General features: G+C 43.5%; 1 protein-coding gene across 1 annotated transcript in view; it reads left to right on the top strand.

Moving 5' to 3' along the window:
- Positions 1-19,500, top strand: part of VAT1 (vesicle amine transport 1) — a 219,159-nt gene that overhangs the window by 158,003 nt on the left and 41,656 nt on the right. The window contains exon 5 of the mRNA XM_069237759.1: positions 1,085-1,326. Within this exon, the coding sequence (XP_069093860.1) occupies positions 1,085-1,326 (242 nt within the window). The remainder of the gene's footprint in view (positions 1-1,084; positions 1,327-19,500) is intronic.

The raw sequence follows: 19,500 nt of genomic DNA, 5'->3' as shown, positions 1-19,500 counted from the left end.
TCATAGTGAAGTTCTTGGGCGGCACTCTCGTCCTGCTTGTGTCTCCGACTCTGCCCAGAGATGACCAGGGCTCTATAAATGTGTGACTTCGCATTTTAGTGCGGTGATGGAAACCACCACACTAAAATGTTAGTCTAGCCCCTGATGCCTGGTGCCTGGCAAGGCTGCAATTAGCAAAAATGTAATTATGTACTCCAGTGTATGGATCCACTTCTTAAACCATATAGAAACTAAAACATGAATGGAACACAATAGTATTCCAGACATCCTCAAAACAAGCAATCAAGCCTTACATGTATAATATACAATATATTAATGTCAGTTACAATTATTCTGATTTATGCTATACAAGATTATGGATAAACCCCAAATGGAAAAAATAGTGATGTTCATAATACATATACCTTGTTATCTTCTAAGGATATGTGGACTTGAAATAGGTTTGCGAACAATTCCATAAAGTATCTTGATGATTATGCTCATTATCGTTATTGGTACTTGAAGAATACCCCCCTCATCTCTAATCTCCCTCGCTCGCATTAACACACCCTTCCCTTTATAAGCCCAATTCTGGTCTAATTTTGATGTCTTACGGACTCTTGATAGTTCTTAATTGTGTATTGTTCGTACAACTGGACATCATAACAGTACTCATGGTAAAGATAAATTCATTAAAAGATGGCTTCTTCATGTTTGCATTTCCTGACAGTGAATCCACAATATGATGTTTTTGCTGTAGGGTGGTTAACTCATTACATGACTAGTAGCATAGATTGTGAAGGATATAGCTTTACCATTCCTATCGTTTTGGTATTGGGGTTGGGAATGCGGGTGGGAGAGGAGGTACAGTTGCTGCAGAAATTACTTTATAGGTTCAGTGTATCCCACTAATCCTGATGTACAAACAGTGGGCTGACCATTTCTCCAAATAGGAATCTTTCTCCACTTTTGGTTCACTGAATACCAATGTGTCTGATATTGCACATATACCATGTTCAATAAGGCAAGCCACTCCAGTTGATGCAAACTCACCGTCATGTCTGTTTAGCTCACCATATTTACAGTCTTAACCCATTCCTTTTAGGCTCAGCAAACCTACTGACTGGGCAGAAGAAGAACCTGATGGCCTTGGCTAAAACTTGGTGGAACCAGTTCAGTATCAACGCTATGCAGCTCCTGCACTCTAACAAATCTGTCTCTGGTTTCAATCTTGGCTACCTAGATGAAGAGGTGGAGCTCATCAGTGGAGTTGTCACAAAGCTGGTGGAACTTTACAAGCAAGGCACAATTAAGCCCAAAGTAGATTCTGTGTGGCCTTTCGAACAGGTGAGTGCCTCTTATGAAACCCTGATCCTTCGAGACCTTAACACAAGTGGTAAGCACCACATGAATGATATAGAGTTTCACTTTCAAGAAGGAAAATGACTAGCTGGTATTCAACAGCTAGGTTTGAGCCATAAAAACATTTGTTATGCCAATAGATCAGGCCCTGACAAGCTGGTGTGGTGTCTAATTTTGTTTGCATTGCCTCTTTTTTATTTTAAGCATATGTCACAGAGAAGGAACACACCACAGCTTAAATGTTGCAGTTTTATGCTTTCATGAACAATTGGAAATTAAAACAAATATTGCATAATTTTAATAGGACAGTATGATGGTTCACAGTTGGCAAATGGACTTAGAACAGATTCAGAAATCCATTTTAGTTGTAATGCACATCAGGTGTAATATGATTCTTAATGCAAAAAAAGTAATTGTTGGCTTTGAAATGCTGTTAAGTGAAAATATTGTTAGACAAATAAGTATCGTTGGAAAAAAAAAGGTAAATGAAATGGGTATTTAAAGAGTGGATTATGCAAACCACTGGCACCCGTGCACTTTTTTAGGTGGCGCACAAGTGATCTAGCAAAATACCTTAATTTACTGTAAGAGGCCATGCTGTTGAGTGGAATCAGTGTTTGAATGGCAGTTCTTTGAACTGACCAGTGGGTGAAGTATTGACTCACAGCCCTTTATGCCTATCTACACACACATCTGGTGACACACCTAAAGCTTTCTGCAGTCCAGACCTAAATACTGCATATAATAGCTATGGTGAAGGTTGTTTTAACATACCAAAAACACAAATCAATTTGTTTATTTTATTCTTTCTACAAGTGGTTACACCTGCTGTCCTGGGTGTGTTCAAGAAAATCAAGCTAATGCCACGTGAATTCGTGCTAGGCATCTCTTTGTATTATTCTTATGTGCAAAGTCTTCAGAGAACACTTAAGTCACAATTTGCCTCTACTGATTACTGTTTAGTTTGCACAGATACTAACATTTTCTTGCAGGGAACACGCCTGCAATATATCATAACCATTTTTTTGGTGTTTGTAATTATTTTTACAATTTGATAACTCTGTAGCTGTTTTACGTTCGACCAGATAGTTCTTGAGTACAATGAGTCTATTGAAAATGCTCCCCAGGAACTCAAGTTTCAGCTAGCGTTCAGAGTTTTAAGATGGCCCGTGTTCAGATGTAAGAGACTAGGAGGACTGCCACCAGAATGTTGATAAACTTCTGCTGTAGCTTTTCTAGGTTGGAACTGTTACTGAGGCTCTCAATACAAAATGTAGTAAAAATGCAATTTCTTCCTTCCTTAATTTGCGGTTATGTGGTCTCCTCTGGCAAACATTCTACTTGGCTTGATCACAAACAATGTAGATCACTATTCCATTCTTACAAATTGCTTCACAAAACAAAATACAATTAGAGACCTGTCTTGTCTGATAATTGTATTAGACCTGGCTTCTGGGCACCAGTGCACTCTGGTTACTATGCTCAAGTTGCATCAACTGGAGTGTTCCCTGCTGGTTCCCTGGAGCCTTGGCACTAGTGGACCCAAAACTGGAAAACCAAGTACTCCTTTCTAGCACTTGACTCTCTCAGGGTAGCAAGACAGAGCAGTCCAGGACTTGCTCAAGGAGGTGAGATGGGTTTAGACATTCAGAATACAGTGCACACTGAACTGCCAGCTAAAAGGTTCAAAGTCCAGTCAGTGCTTTACTTTTTTAAAAGAAAAGTACTTTAACACGCATAAGAGAAATATACTACACATAAAACTGGGATAAACAGTGGAAACCAGACATCTCTACAACCCTCTGGGCCAGAGTTATGACCCCAAACAGTATTCTAGCACCTAGACACTTAGCACTATGAAAACACAGTTATCATGCAGACACAATTAGCATTTCATATTACAGACATTATTGCACAGGGTTTCTCTCATTTGCTAGAGGCACAATGCCAATCCTTGTATTGCAGTGATGTAGTTTCAGCATATGATGTGAAGTCAAACGTTCCAGATCAGCCCCTGAACCCACCACCCAAAGGACAGAAGTGCCTTCCCATCCTTAGCAAGGACACCTCTCTGGTGGTGTCAAGGATCTGATCACAAGTACCTGATGTCTTGACACAGTTTACTGGAGTCCCACTAGTCTGGTAGCCACTGGTTAGCTATAGAAGGGAATTGGCTTGCCAGAGGGCCAGTACACCCTGGTACCCCCATGTGTCACAAAGAGGAAGGTAGGGGGCCTGTACCACAGGGCACTCTTTCCCAGCTACAGAGAGTAACAAAGTAGCATAGGGGAGGAGCTGGGCAAAGTGATCTTACCTTTTAAGGACTGGAATCAAGCTTCCCCATCTCCCTCTTTCTCTGATGTCCTGCAAGCTTTGTTATCTTGAGCAGCTGTTTGCAATTTCCTTGTCTTCCAAGCCGATGCTCAACAAGCCTCACAACACAGCTGGTCCTCTACCTCCAGGCTGCTGATTGATCCTTTTTCCTCTTTCAAAGCTGGCAAAAATTCCTTCACAGCAGAATCTGTCCATAGAGAAAACCCAAGTTCAGACGCACTGAGCAAGCTTTTCGCTTTTATACCACGGGCCACAGCTGGCTTCTGTAGATGCTTGTTAGAACCAAAGACCAGTCTTAAACAACCACTGACCACTCAGGCCAGACTTTTATCACCTCTGATTGATGGGCTGATCCAGTCTGAGTGCCTGCTACTTTTGAACCCTGGGTGCCCTTCCAATCATGAGGCACATGTGTGTCATGCTCACTGCATGTACAAGGCATACAAGGAGGAATTACTGTCCAGGCTATTCCCCAGAGAGGAATTTTAATTGCCTCCAGAGCAGGAGGCACTGACTATCACCGAACAGCAAGAAGGGAGGGTCCCCCATAGCAGGTACTGCAGCTAAACACAGATAAGAGCAAGTGTTACCCCAACCCACCAGGCTTCTCCAAGGAATAGGAAGGGGCACAGGGAAGCTGGAATGTCTAGCAGAACAGCTCAGTTCACATTAAACACCATGGCTCACCTCACTATGCTCCCATAGGGAACCTACTTGCTCTCAAACACACATCCCAGGTAGACAAAGGCAAGAGGACCACAGGCAAAGAAGACTGCAGACTTTACCATGAGGGTGGCTAGTACCCCTCCCTCTTCCCCCCCCCCCCCCCCAGGGTACAGATATACAGGTATCCCCCACTATATATTTATTGCTGCCACCACTGTCAGTCTACAACTACCGTGGTAGAGAGGGCAGTAGCCTCACTATGCATGCCCCCTCAACATAAGAGCTAAGCTCTAGGATCTTAGTACATGTAAACAGTGAGATCTTCAGTGGTCATACATGGTTATGTTCACTGAAGTAGGGATCCAGAAACTGTACAGTAACTTTTAGATCACCATAAGGCAAGGAAAACACACTCTCCAGAGACATGCAGAAGGCTTACCGTCCCAACACCGTTCCTTTTGGATGCCAGTTTCCTTCAAACTTGGCACAGATCGGAGAACTACAGAGCATTTCAATTCCTGACAGCTTTGCTAGGCAGTTGTATGGAAGAAACTATCAAAAACCTTTTATTTACAGATGTTTTGGATCACAACTTGCACATTAAGCTTTTTTTTTTTTTTTTTAAAGGGTGGGGTGCCTTTATAAGACCACAGAACCAGGCATTTTTTTTTTTTTTTTTAAGTCACACTATGTATTTGAAACCGTGTGCCCTCACAGTGACTATATATATCCAAAAGTTGTTTCCACCAAGCTAGATTATCCATGAACAGTACAATTAAAACCCTTAATTATGTGTGATTCAGCAGTTATTTTCCACTTGGCTTTAAAAAAAAAATCTAATTTCTTGGTTAATGTGGATTTTTGAGTTTTAGAGGAAAAATGTTATCTTTTGTGCAGCCTGGGCCAACAGTGGTTTAAAATTAGGTTTGCCCTTGTCTCCCCTCTAAAGGTCTAATATACATTTGTTATCGCTTTTATGCAAAAGGCTCAATTTGTGCATCCATTCAGATGTATTGTCAGTGTAGGGTAACTGAAAAACTGAAGTGAAAACGATGAGCTTGCCCAGGCAATGCACTTTTATTAAACAGGGGCTACGGGTATTTTTAAATTTTTTATTTTATGCACTGTTCTTTAACTCTGAAGTAAAAGTCTAAAATAGCATCAAGTGTGCTCACACACCAACCCTTTACATGGATTTTGTCTGGAGCAGGGGCTCTCCAAACTTTGTTATAGGAGCTACTTATGTTCAATAAAATCATCCTGGCTGTTAATATTAGTGTTGCAGTAGTGACCACATCAGAAATAATTACAATAGTAACCACCGTAGGTGAGATTGCAAGAGATGATCATCAAAGTGCATCAGGTAGGGCTGCCAGCAGTAAGCCAAATAAAAAATGCTTTGCCACTTTGGAATGCCTCCAAATTAGTTGTAGACAACTGCTACAATGCTAGTTATAACTGTAGCCCAAACCACATGATATATTACTCAACCATCAGTTTTAAATATATTCTGGAAATTCTTCAACCATCCGCTTACAAGTTCTGAAAGAAAAAAGCCCACGTTTCTATCTTGACTGTACACTCAATTTTGATATTTCTCGCTCTATATATATATATATATATATATATATATATATATATATATATATATATATATATATATATATATACACATATATATATATATACACATATATATATATATATATATACACATATATATATATATATAATCAAAGGTTACAGGGACGTTATAGTTGGGTTCTGAATTTGCTCATGCAAAACCATAGAGATTCAGCAGCTATAGTTAGTTCTTTCAAGTAACTATAACTAGCGCCCTAAGGTAACTATAACTTTTGCCCTTGCCATGCAGTTTTCTTTCCAATACATTTATTGCAATAGTTGCAGTGATAATATCAAAGATGCCATACAAGATCTAATCAGTGGTAAAATATGTGGAGTAATTAGCTGTGCATGGGGAAGGCACAAGTTATAGTTACTTGAAAGCATGCGCATTCGAGAAAATTAGTGAGTTTTTGCTATTTATTCACGAAGTCTCCGCAGGCAGAGATATACAAATTTGTTTCCCTTTTTCTCAAACTACTGAACATATTTCTACGATATAAGCAAAAGCACAATCTGCGTACGGAAAGCTAGCTTTCTGCCAAATGTAGTGTAAATCTGTCCAGTGGTTCGGGCTGTAGTAGTGTTTAAAGATCCTATGGGAATTAACATGGGAATTTCTATTTTTTTTATTTTTATTATTATTTTTTTTTATAACCCCCTTTTTCTTAGTCCCCACTTGACGGATTACCCTGAAACTTTCCATTTGCAACAAGAATCACCAGAAGACGTTTCATGAAAACTTTCATGAAGATTCGTCAAACAGTGCCAAAGAGATAGGAAAGTCAAAAAAAATGCTTTTTTCTACAGAAACATGGTCCTAACTAGAACTTACCTACTGGCGACTTCCAGTAGGTAATTAAAAAAACATATATATTTGCAAAAAAGAAGCAAGGAACTTTTGGTATTTTCCAAGATTGGGTGGAGAACCGCTCCTGTATAGAGCACCCTACAACACCAGCAGCACACTGAATCTGCTCACCTCAAATATCTGTCTGTCTAGCAAAGCTTTTAGGCATAGGATTAGCGCAGTGCCATCCATGTCTAGTTAGAAAGTGACAACCTTTTGCTACTTTTACAACAGTCTTTAGGCATAAGACTAGCTAGTGCCATCCATGCTGAGCTAAAAATGACAAGCCTTTTAACATTCCAGGCAGATTATTACAGTTTTGGATTGGTAAAATATCATTCAAGCTAGTATCTGGGGTTGCTTTTATTGACACACATGTTATAACTGTTGCAGGTTGTTCAGACTGCTTCAGAACAATCCTTCATGGTATAAGGATTGGCACATGAGCAACCAGTTGTGTATTCCTTACAGAAATTGTCCAAATTCCTCGGTGCTGGTTTTGGTCATTGAAGATGGAGAATTGGGAATGGAGGAGAAAGGAGCTTGAAGTTCTCATCAAAGAAGCCATCTGTCAGTATCTGTTTGAGGGTCCTGCCTCTACAGCAGATATAGTGGGCTGAGCAATAATAACCTTACAACTCGCCAAGCTTACCAGCTGTGGCTTCCATGTGTCATAGGGCAAGCTATCTGATAGTCTCTATACCATATCTGAAAGCATAACCATCACGCTGGAAAGGTGATATATTTTGGTTACTTCTTGCAGTGCTTTCTGATGAAAGCTGATGGTCAGAGCCCGATCTGATACATGTGATCTAGGTAGTTAGGACTTCAGTATTCATGGCAAAAGCGGTGCTTAGGTGTTAGTGTTTCAGGACGTATAACATGCTCCACCTCCATTCAAAATGCACAGTACAAAGATGTAAATCAGTCAAGCAGTGTTTTTACCAGCAGTGTTTGCCTGTCACCTCACTTTGAGGTGGTTTACTCAAGACCAGAAGTCAAGCATGTTAAAAGTAAAATGGTGTTTACTGGTGTGCGAACTGAGTTAGGGGTTGCAAAAATGCTGCAGGATGCATTTTGAGGATGTGCCTAAATATTGCTGGGTGCCTTTGAAGCAAATACTGAAGGATGTTTGATGAGGAGGTACTTCGGTAGGGCACAGAAGGCTGCTTCAGAAAGAAGCATCTTCCAATCTTGATAGAAAGATGAACAACACTTCTACATACTTGTATACTCCTTCTTTGGCAAGTGCTTTCTAGAGCTAAGCCTTGTGCCTTGTACAAAACAGTGTGACAATGTGATTCCTATTTCAGTGCCAGGCTATGTTTGGGAGTACACAGGTGGTTGGTGCAGGGTTCTAGTCGAAAAGAGGTGCAGAGGACCACATCTGTGGATTGCCAGATTGCAGTAGATTCTCAAGGCATTGAAATCTAACGCCTAAACCCAAGGACGTTAGATATCTCTATAATGGGCCCCATACTGGTGTAAACTTTCTTCATGGTTGCATCTTGTGGAAATATCGTAAAAGCTGGACTTCCCCAAGTGATTGCCATAATAACCATTTTATATATCCCCTCTTTGTGGAAGCAGGATAGCAGAAGGCTTCATGGTCCTTCTGTCGAGGTACCTCACAAGCTACATTATCCCTACAGTGAAATTTCGGTTACGCTGTTGAAATGTCACTTTGAACTGAAGCAGATTGCAGTTGGCAAGCTAATGTCAACTGGCTGTCATCAAACGTCTCTGTCTACGTGCGAGTTGTAGACTTGCAAAAATGGTTTGTGTAGCCCTAGTGTTGCTTCCTTTGGCATATTTTGTGACGGCTTTCTTTCTTAAAATGACAAAAAAGCTACTTCGGATTTTGCTGAGGAATGTAAGTTTTGGGTGATCACCTGAGCTATCTTGTACCATACATGTGAACCTCTCCTAAGACATAGCTAGAAACATGGCTATATATAACCTGTAGGTGAGCTCTAAGCGACCCTTCTTATTGTGCCCATTTTCCTCTTTGCATCATTGCCACATAGTAGTGCCCTAGTAAGCACCAGTTTTTGTAGGTGGATCATAATGTGGATGACCTTCATCAGAGGTACCACCGGGTGGAGTACTGAACAATGAATGCTACTCATACATTCAGAAAAAGCCACATGTAGTAAGTAATGTGTTAACTCGTGGATAAAAGTAAGCTGCCCATGTCAAGTGTCGGTTTCACAACTGTTTTAAGATCCAAGGAGTGAATCTACTTGGCAAACCCTTTGCGCATCAAAAACACTTACCTCGGAGCCTTCTCAAGGTGTAAACGAACCATAGCTTCCCTCTCGACTTTACGTACCACTTTCCCACCCCCTGCTACTTCTGTACAGTCTTTAGCATCTGGGCAATATACAAACCCAAATATAATAACTGACCTACTTACATTGCAGCAGAGTCCGGGCCGGCCTTAGAGCTAGTGGCGCCCTGTGCGACAACCTTTCTTGGTGCCCCCATCATGACTTCCTCTTCAGATTCCGACACTACCACCCAGCAAAAGTGTCATAGCCCCTCTCTCTCATACATTTGTTTTAAAGCTCTTGTAAAGGTTAGCTTTACTAATCCACTCGGCTAACTCCGATCTCTGTGTCTGGAACATTAATCACCTTATCTTCACATTTCTTATTGTTCCCTGACAGCTGGGCGCACATGGAACTCTGCTGAAGGAGCTTTTAAATTGTAAGTTATTGTTAAGCACATTTTCCCCCCCTACCCCCCTCACCTGAGGTCAGAGACCAGTGCGGCCGCACCTGTCGCACCCCCCTAAAGCCGGCCCTGAGCAGAGTTATAAACTTAACACTAAACATTCAAAAGTGGGAGCAGCCTCCGCATGGAATGCTCACCTCAACGCAAGCCCGCCCCATACATGAAACGTCTATTCCATTTCGCTGAGTTAGTTGCGCCCCCATGTGCCAGAGGAGCTGCTTCCACTTTGGAAGACCATGGTGTCTAATGAGGTGGAGTTCTGCTAGCGCTTTGAGGCCCTGCCCCTCAGCTTATTACTCACTGGATCGCAGGTCTTCAATGTGGAAGTGTCAACGTGGCACTAAGCAAAAAATACTGTGTCGAGAATTTGGGAAGCACGTTTGGTCACAAGGTCTGAAAAGTGCCCAAGGGTTGCACCTACAGCCGCCAAGGATGATTGGAAAGTAGAGACGTGCGATACTCTAATATGGTATGTCTTGCATGCTTTGCACAAGCTGCTTAACCATAAAGCACAAGCAGATGTCAAATATTGAGGGAAAACATTATTTCCTTACACCTGCATAACAGAGAATAACAAAATTCGCTACCAAGAGCTAACAGCCAGCACTCGCACACTACCACTTCTAATAGTGTTCGTACTTGTGCGAGTGAGCCTTTCATACAGGACAGGAAATGTCCCAAAAAACAACTTGAAGTCACAAGGGAGTTGGCTGCTATGTTTGAGCCCTTAATTGGCAGGAACTTGGGGAAACCCTATCCATCCCAGGCATTCCTGAGAAGTACAGGCACCGGCAAGTCCAGGGATCTATGGCTTGTGTATATCCTAGTTTTTATTTCCTAGAACGCCGTAAAAACTTCAAACCGTGGCTGGAAAAACAAGTTATTCTCAGGTGCCTAGAAAACTCTGGATTTTGTGGACAGCAGCAATGTCCTAGCATTGTCTGGTCCTACAGTTTTTTAAAACAGTAGTGTGGGGGTTCCCTGTCCTGTATAATGGGACCAGTTGAGAACCCAGGGTTGCTGGGTTGTGCGACGTTCTGGAGTTCACCACACAGATCTGATTGTTAGAAGTGAGCTCTAAGAATCGGTTCACTGGGGCTCTGGGCTGGGAGAGAGGAGTTGAGGGTCTGTGGGGCCAGCAGAGGGACCCCAGGCCAGTCTAACATGTCTAGATCCCTTTAAGAATAAGAAGGTGGTTTGTGTTCTGAGGGCACGACAGCAGCGGCCGGGGAAGGGCTTCAGCCAATATAGTTTTGATAAACTTAGTACTGGCAGAGTTGGAATGAGGGCCAGGTGAGGGAAACTGAGGTCCAGTTGAGGATATGAAGGCTAAGTGCCCTGCTATGGTTACATTTTAAGACACTCCTAATGGCCATCTTTTGTGTCTACAGCCAGTAGAAGGCACTAGAGGGCAAGAGGGGCTTTGTGGGTGGTTGGAAGCTTGGGAAGATGGCAGAGGCCCAGGCATCAGGCCTCTCTACCACTACATCCCCTCCTGTACATTTTTTACCCTTAGCTGCCTCTGACGCTCGTGCACATATCAATGCCATTAATGCCAAAGGCCCTGTACCTCTGCCGTGGTTATTGCTGCTCCTCCTGTATCTGCTATTGCTGTCGCTGTATTGGCTTTTTTTACTTTCTTTGCCGACCGGGACGGACATGGCTGATCCCTTATGTTATGGGTAATAATAGGTTGGACATTTAATTCCAATAATATGGAAAGACAATCAATTTAAAGACCATGCAAATATAAGCCCTGAAGAAGTCCTTTTGTGTAGGACGAAACGCGTTGGCTGATTGCTCGTTTGTTCAAGAAAAAGCAATAATAAAAAATTAAGATTTTTAAAAGACAACGTTGTGTTACTGGACTTTACTGACTTTGCGCAGTGGTGCACTCTCCATATCTTTTTGCATGCAATCCTTTCAGGATTGCCCCTGTGGTGGCAGGTGCCGTGATTTGTGCACAGGTATAGCCATAGATATTGGGCGACAATATAGTTCAGAGTTTTAATATTTATGGTAGTCCAAGACAGGTGCATTTGTAAGGTTTAACCCACCACCAATTCAGTAGCAGTCAGTTGTGTTTTGTGTGTGCACACTGCCCAGGCTGGCCATTTTGTCACCTTCACGATTGCTGCTTCTGGGGCACTTTCAGCTCGCACGAGGGTGCTCAACTGTCCCTCTTGGAATACCTGCGAGAGCAGCCGCCTGAACTAGTCGTGCAACAGTCCAGTATGACCGGACGGGCAGCTACTCCATACCCACTGCGCATGAGACTTGGAGTATGTTCTAAAACATGAATGCATTTATTTGTATGCGAAGCTGTAGTAATTATATTAACGAACCAAAGCCTGTTTCGGATGTAAAACCCCTCCAAAGGCCTCATCCACATTTAACTTTATTTCTAAGTACTGTTCTCCATATCTCCCATAATTGCACAGCGTGATAGCTTCCCTGTATTTCAGAAAAAGTTATACAGCAGCTCAATTTGGCATAATAATGATGCACCATAGTAGGTTTGCTTGGGGGTGAAGTCACATCAAGGTTCAATCCTAGCATACTACCCAATTGCTAATGTAGTAAATGGAGAACACGTCCACTTCATCCAGCGGTGTTACTGGGACTGGCGGGAGGTGTATTGCAAAGGGTGCCGTATGCTGACGCGCCTCTCCCTGTGCATCCTTCATGCAACCACTCTTGTGGCCTGATAATGGCTTTCGCACAGTTCTGAGGAATGAACACCATGGCTCTCTCAAGTCGGTTACTAAAGAATTGATCTGCAGCAAACTCAGATACTATCAGACATTCACTTCACTGCATGAACATTATTGCCTTGTTCTACTTGCGATGAAGTGTTACTCCGTGTCACACATAATCACTGAAATGTCTGACACAAGCACGCAGAAAACCCGGCAGCTACGATGTTTGATCTATTCTGTTATCTTCTAAGTTGCTGTGCTGACAGCACTCAATGTTTGTGGGTTAGACCTTGTAGCAGGTTATGTAACTGAGCGGGGGATGAGGTGAAGTGGCTCACCAGCAGGTTTTTTCTCTTTAGATGGGCTCAGCATAAACGTATGAAAACCACAGTCATGTAGGCTACAAAAAAGCAGTGAATTCTATGTGACGGTTAAACTAAAAGTTGTCTCGGTTCGTTTTTCTTGGCTTGTCTTTTGAATTTCGGAAGCAATAGTGTTTTTTCTATTGAGTTTGCCGCACACTTTCACGGGCAAAGGGTTTTAGGAAGGACATCAAACTTCATATTCACTTGAAGTACTCTGTGATGGAACAACGCCTGCGGTTTCCTGCATTTCAGACATAGGCCAAGTGTAAAAAGAGGCGAACCACGAAACTGTTAGTTTCCACCATACGCTGCAGTATGAACAATTTTCTATATCCTGGTGTACGTCTAAAAATGAGAACAAACCGGTGTCAGCCGGTTTCATTATTTCCATCCCATAAATACAACAAACTGTAACAACTTGACACCTGCAGCCTGCTTTCACCTTTAGAACATGAATGGCTGAGGTGTGCACCAATTACTCAGAGCCGGGGGCGGCTCCTTCGCTATAGGGCGTCTCCCCACTGGCTGCCAGAAGCAGACAAAACGATGGATTGTTTTATTTGTCTGCTTCTGGCAGAGCCAGCAGTGCAGGGAGGGGTGAGGGTGGACAATGAGGGGGAGAAGGGGAGAGTGCACCTAAGGGCGCATGTGTGTTTGGCTGGGCATCTGACCTCAGTGTCTCTCTGAGCGGCAGTCAGACTAATCCTGGCACTTTCATGCAGGATTTTGCATGAAGGCAGTGCCAGGATTACTGGGGAACCTGTGCTGGCAGACGAAGAGGAGAGCAAGGCGGCAGGGATGAAGGCAAGTAAAGTTTTTTTTTTTTTTTTTTTTTTTTTTTTTTTCTCCTGGTCTTTGCGCCCCCGTCTCTCCCCTTGCGTTATGCGGTCGCCGCTGCACAGAGCCCTAAAGGGTGGAGGAAAAAAGCCAAGTTTTCAACATTGTTCAGATGACATCCTCCAAAGGAAGCATCGAAGGTCCTGCAGAAGGTGATGCTAGGTATTAGCCATTAAAAACGAGATTGCTTTACCTGACTTCCGCATGCATTTAATGTGCAGCACTAGCAACAACGCTGTAGACCCCAAGCGCAGCGGTCCTAGGTCAGAAACCTTTTTGTGAGATAGCCTGGGCTAGTCAGAAACGCTGCCCTATGAACCAACAAAGTGGATTTGAACAAAATCCGCTTTCTAATAGGCAACCAATTCAGGGATTTCAAGAAGGGAGAAATCGATGTCTGGCTAAGCAGGCTCAGGATGAGACAGGCAGCAGCCTTCTGAACCACCCGAAGAAGACTAAACAAAGCTTTGGACACCCCAAGGTAAAAAGCAATTCTAGTAGTCCAGCCAAGATGTAATCACTGCATGGAACACAGTCCTACAGCACAATGTCAGAAGATACAAAACATTTCTGAGAGTGCGAAGCAGCCCCAAACATAGACCAGCCACTGCAGAAATCTGGGGTTGCATGAAAAGTTGAATATTCAGTTAAACTCCCAGATTTCTAGCCACCAAAGTTGGAGGGAGGTGGGGCTGACATGCTGGGGGCCAGATTGCTTCCCACCAGTTAGTCGAATGGGAACCAAAATGAAGAATTTTAGTTTGGTCTGTTATATTTTAGCTGGCTGCTTTGCAGCCACTCAGACCGCTAGCATGCAATCCTTGAGTCGTTTCAAACCAGGATGGGGGTATCTCAAAAGTGAAAGTAGCTGGGTGTCATCCATCTAAGAAATAATTTTGCAGCCAAATTAACCTACTAATTGGGCCAATGATGACATATAAAAACAATAAAAAGAGTAGGGCTTAAGGAAATCCCTTGCGGGATTGCCTACCTCACTACTTTAACGTCAGAGGTAAAAGGCACAACCTGTACCAACTGCCCTCTGAAATCCAGGAATGACTTTAACCAGTCCCTCACACGCCTCCCATACTCAGGTTGGTGAGGCGTTGTAAGAGAATCATGTGGGGAACAGTATCAAAAGCAGCAGATGGATCGAGTAGAACAAGTGCTGCATTTGTTTTTTTTTGTTTGTTTCTTTTTTACCTGATCCATGGACCCCTTGATATGGTCAGATATTTCAAGTAGTGCAGTCTCCGTCCTATGATGGGGGCAAAACCCTGTTTGACTAGGATGGAGCAACTTTCCCTGCTCAAGTAATCTGAAAATTGTACGTTCACCAATTTTCCCAACATTTTGGCAAATGTTGGCAGCAGCGAGATGGGCCTGTAGTTGCTGGAGATGTTGAGCTCTAGGGAGTGTCTCCTAAAATGGATCACCTTGGCGAGTTTCCAGGCAGCTGGCATAACGTCAGAGGATGCAGAGATTAAAAATTCTAATCTCCGGGCTAATTACTTAATTGCACTTCAAGTGTGTATCTTTACGGTTATCCACCTGGTTGCTCACTAAAAACGCCCATCCGTACAAGCCATAGAGTATTGGATAATGTCTAGCAACAGTACACCTTTAAATGTTTTTCAGCACTTACACCTGGGCTGCAGCTCCGCAAGGGTGCCATGAGCACAAATACAAGAAGGGGTAAAAATCCAGACTGGATAGTAAGATTGTCCTAATTTGTGTGCATTGAGCGCCTCTTGCCCCAGGGCCCTGATTCATAGGTCTACTGTACTAATTGCTCCATGTACTTTGCAACTTTTGCCCTATAAATGAGGATGTCGATTCAATCACTTGTGATATATCACTATTTTCTGGGAGCAGTTGTCCAACAAATACTAAATTTCCAGCTCTGCATGCATTGCCTTCACATGTCAAGCCATTTAGCTTTATTTGTCTCCCATCTTTGCTAGTTTTAGCCTTTTATGTTGTCCAAGATATCTTAAGCCGTGACATTGAAGTGTTTTGGTAATGATACATTTATGGGATCCTTTGCAAGCAGTGTTCCTGATGCACTACCATGGATGTTAAAAACACATCCTTAGTAAATAAATGTTGTGGACCAGGTCACTTGAGCCCTGCATGAGAGGTAGAACAAAGAATCCTACTGTACTGGCATGCCTCCCATTTCATGTGGTCAGCAACTTGAGTAGTGGCTGCAGGTCTACACTGATTGAGCTGTGACAGAGGATTCTAGCACAGATGCAAGTCAAGTCACTTTGTTAGAAATGGGGTCTTTGGTTGGCAGTCCGGTTACCCCCTGTCCAAGCAAGGATCCTCACTCTAGTCTGGGTAAGTCACACACAATCCAAATTATCCTGTGCCCACCCTCTGGTAGCTTGGCACTGAGCAGTCAGGCTTAACTTAGAAGGCAATGTGTAAAGAATTTGTGCAATAAATCATACAATAACACAATATAGCACCACAAATACACCACACAGTGTTTAGAAAAATATATAATATTTATCTGGGTATTTGCAGGTCAAAACGATAAAAGATGCAATATGAAATTGTAGAAATCACTGAAAAGTGATATGTCTTAAGTCTTTAAAAAGCAAACAGTCTCTTTCAAGCACAAAGTACCTGGTTTGGAGTGGAAAATGTCCGATAAGGGCCGCAGAGGAGAAGATGTGTGAAAAAATGGTGTGTGTCGGTTTCGCCCCTTCACACATGGACTTGTGTCGTTATTTTTCACGCGGGGAAGACTTGCGTCGTTTTCTGGCGCGCGGACAGGTCTCCTCTGGGGGTCGCAGGATTACCAGATGTCCTGGGGTCTGTGCGTGGAATCCTGGGCTAGTTGTCCGGCTGCGCGTCGTTCTGGTGGGTTGTGTGTGGAATTTTCTCCCTCACGGTAGGCGTCGCGTCGATTTCCTCTCTGGAAGTCTGGCGGTGTTGTTCTGACAGGCCGTTTGTCGAAGTTCTGGTCGCACCGCAGGCGTCGCGTCTATCTTTTCCTTGCGGGGTCGAGCGGCGTCCTTCCGGATCAGCGTGCAGTGAATTTTTCACCGCGGAACAAGCTGTGCGTTGAATTTTTCGGCGCACAAGGAGTCCAGTTGAAAGATGAAAGTCTTTTTGGTCCTGAGACTTCAGGGAACAGGAGGCAAGCTCTATCCAAGCCCTTAGAGAGCACTTCTGCAGCAAGGCGAGTTCAGCAAGGCAGCAGTCCTTTGTAGAAAGCAGTCAGGTGAGTCCTTTGAGCAGCCAGGCAGTTCTTCTTGGCAGGATGCAGGTTCTGGTTCAGGTTTCTTCTCCAGCAAGTGTCTGAGGTGGTAGGGCAGAGGCTCTGTTTTATACCCAAATGTGCCTTTGGAGTGGGGGAGACTTCAAAGAGTGGCTAAGAAGTGTACCAGGTCCCCTTTCAGTTCAATCCTGTCTGCCAGGGTCCCAGTAGGGGGTGTGTCAGTCCTTTGTGTCAGAGCAGGCCCTCCACCCTACCAGCCCACGAAGACCCATTCAAAATGCAGATGTATGCAAGTGAGGCTGAATACCCTGTGTTTGGGGTGTGTCTGAGTGAATGCACAAGGAGCTGTCAACTAAGCCCAGCCAGACGTGGATTGTAAGGCACAGAAAGATTTAAGTGCAAAGAAATGCTCACTTTCTAAAAGTGGCATTTCTAGAATAGTAATATTAAATCCAACTTCACCAGTCAGCAGGATTTTTTATTACCATTCTGGCCATACTAAATATGACCTTCCTGCTCCTTTCAGATCAGCAGCTACCACTTCAATAATGTATGAGGGCAGCCCCAATGATAGCCGATGAAGGGAGCAGGCCTCACAGTAGTGTAAAAACGAATTTAGGAGTTTTAAATTACCAGGACATGTAAACTACGCAGGTACATGTCCTGCCTTTTACCCACACAGCACACTGCTCTAGGGGTTACCAAGGGCATACATTAGAGGTGACTTATATGTAGAGAAATGGGAGGTTTAGGCTTGGCAAGTACTTTTTAAATGCCAAGTCGAAGTGGCAGAGAAACTCCACACACAGGCCTTGCAATGGCAGGCCTGAGACCAGGTAAGGGGCTACTTAAGTGGGTGGCACAACCAGTGCTGCAGGCCCACTAGTAGCATTTAATCTACAGGCCCTAGGCACATATAGTGCACATTACTAGGGACTTATAAGTAGATTAAATAGTCCAATTGGGTATGATCCAAAGTTTCCATATTTAAAGGGAGAGAGCATATGCACTTTAGCACTGGTTAGCAGTGGTAAAGTGCGCAGAGTCTAAAAGCCAGCAAAAACCGTGTCCAAAAAGTGGAGGGAGGCAGGCAAAAAGTTAGGGGTGACCACCCTAAGGCATGTCAGGTCTAACACTTTCCAAGTCTCTCTTCTAAATGAAGCCTATCGAAGCAAATGGCCATTTGGTGTAGACCCCTTGAATCCCCACTTCTGAATCTCTTGACTTTCATATGCAGAATCTCAATACACACCGCCTACAGTCAGTATAACTGCATGATCGTGCAACTGGATGTGAATTTATTGCTATTTTTAGAGCGCAAACCTAGCTTGAGAGCAAATAGTAATGAATACTGTTGCATTTCTTTTAATGCTTCTAGGGCTTTCAGAAACACTTTTGTCATTTCTTGTAGTGTGGTTGATGGGTTTCTTTACAAAGCTAGTACCAACTTGCAGTGCAGAGTAAACGTTCTCTATTTGAATAAGGCAGGCACTGAGACACCACAAAGTGGTTGTACAGATAATCAACCATCCAAGATGCCTGGTTCCATAAAGTGCTTTCCTTGGAAATAATTCCTCTTCACTGGAGTCCAGACAGATAAAATCCATCTCAGTTTGTTTTGTTTGTCCTGCTGTAGACATAGCAAGGTTGACCCCCAGACTTATACAGGAAGAAAAGCTCAGACAACAAGAAATCCAGGTTACAACCTTGCAGTACCACCCTGCAAACTGAGGACAAATTAATACCAATGCAAGATCTGTGGCAGTGAAGGTAAGAGGTCACACCACACAGGTGAAACCTAGTGCGAGGCAAGCAGCACAGGCCATATGATGTGCAGGGCTCACACAGCAGTGAGTCCTCCCCTCCACAGAGATGCTAAAATATCCCAGAAACAGATTCCAGAACAGAGATGCAACTACCTGGCAGCTTCTTCTAGAGGATGATAACACTAGAAGAGCCAAGGGCCAGACATACCAAAATTCTAACTGAATGACAGAACAGTAAGCAGTCCCAATGGAAACACAGCTCAGTATCTACGTAATTTTGACAGGCCAAGTAATAAAGGCCTGTAAGAATATTAAACACAGTGACACAACAGAATGAAAACCTGACACCATGGTGCCAGGGATGCAGTTGATGCGTTAGTGAGTGAATAGGCACTGACATTTGGCAGATGCAAGGATTGCTGAAACGCCAGTGCCTGCACACCATTTCCTAACGGGTGCTTCTACCAACCATGCATGACAAGCCAAATGCCTTTCCAAAAGGGCAAGATATGTTAGTCATCCAGCTTTTGTGTTGCACATAACAGACTATATAAGAAGACACATGTGCTATGGAGAGAGTAGGTACAGAGGACTGAGTTTCCTGGAATAACAAGTAGTTCAGTGAAGAGCAGGAACCAAGAGTAGAACCTAAGCCCCAAACCAAGGCATCTCCCTACCTGAACCATCCTCAACCAGAGCACTGATATGTTGAGAGCAGAGCCTTGTGATCTTAGATTCCTCAAAGTAAGACTCACGTCAGAGGAGTCTACCATCGGACCCCTACAGTGGCAACTTGGAATACAGGAACCACAGCTTTAAAACTTGTGTATCCAACATGGAAGATCAACAACTGAGCAAAGAAGTATACAGGTGGTCGAAAACAGAACAGTGCACCACCAGGGATGGTTGTTTATGAAAGAATAATACCAGCAAATAAAGATTAAGTGGCACAGCGGGGGTGTGGGCTGGTCGCAGATGAAGATGGTTGCCTGACTAGAGAGCTCCACGAGGCGGTGGGCTCTGACAAGGGACGGAGGCGCCGGGGAAGCTG

The sequence above is a fragment of the Pleurodeles waltl genome, chromosome 6, assembly GCF_031143425.1.
Source record: "Pleurodeles waltl isolate 20211129_DDA chromosome 6, aPleWal1.hap1.20221129, whole genome shotgun sequence".
Lineage (NCBI taxonomy): Eukaryota > Metazoa > Chordata > Amphibia > Caudata > Salamandridae > Pleurodeles > Pleurodeles waltl.
Note: the sequence above shows the minus strand (reverse complement) of the source record. Positions and strands in the feature narration are given on the sequence as shown.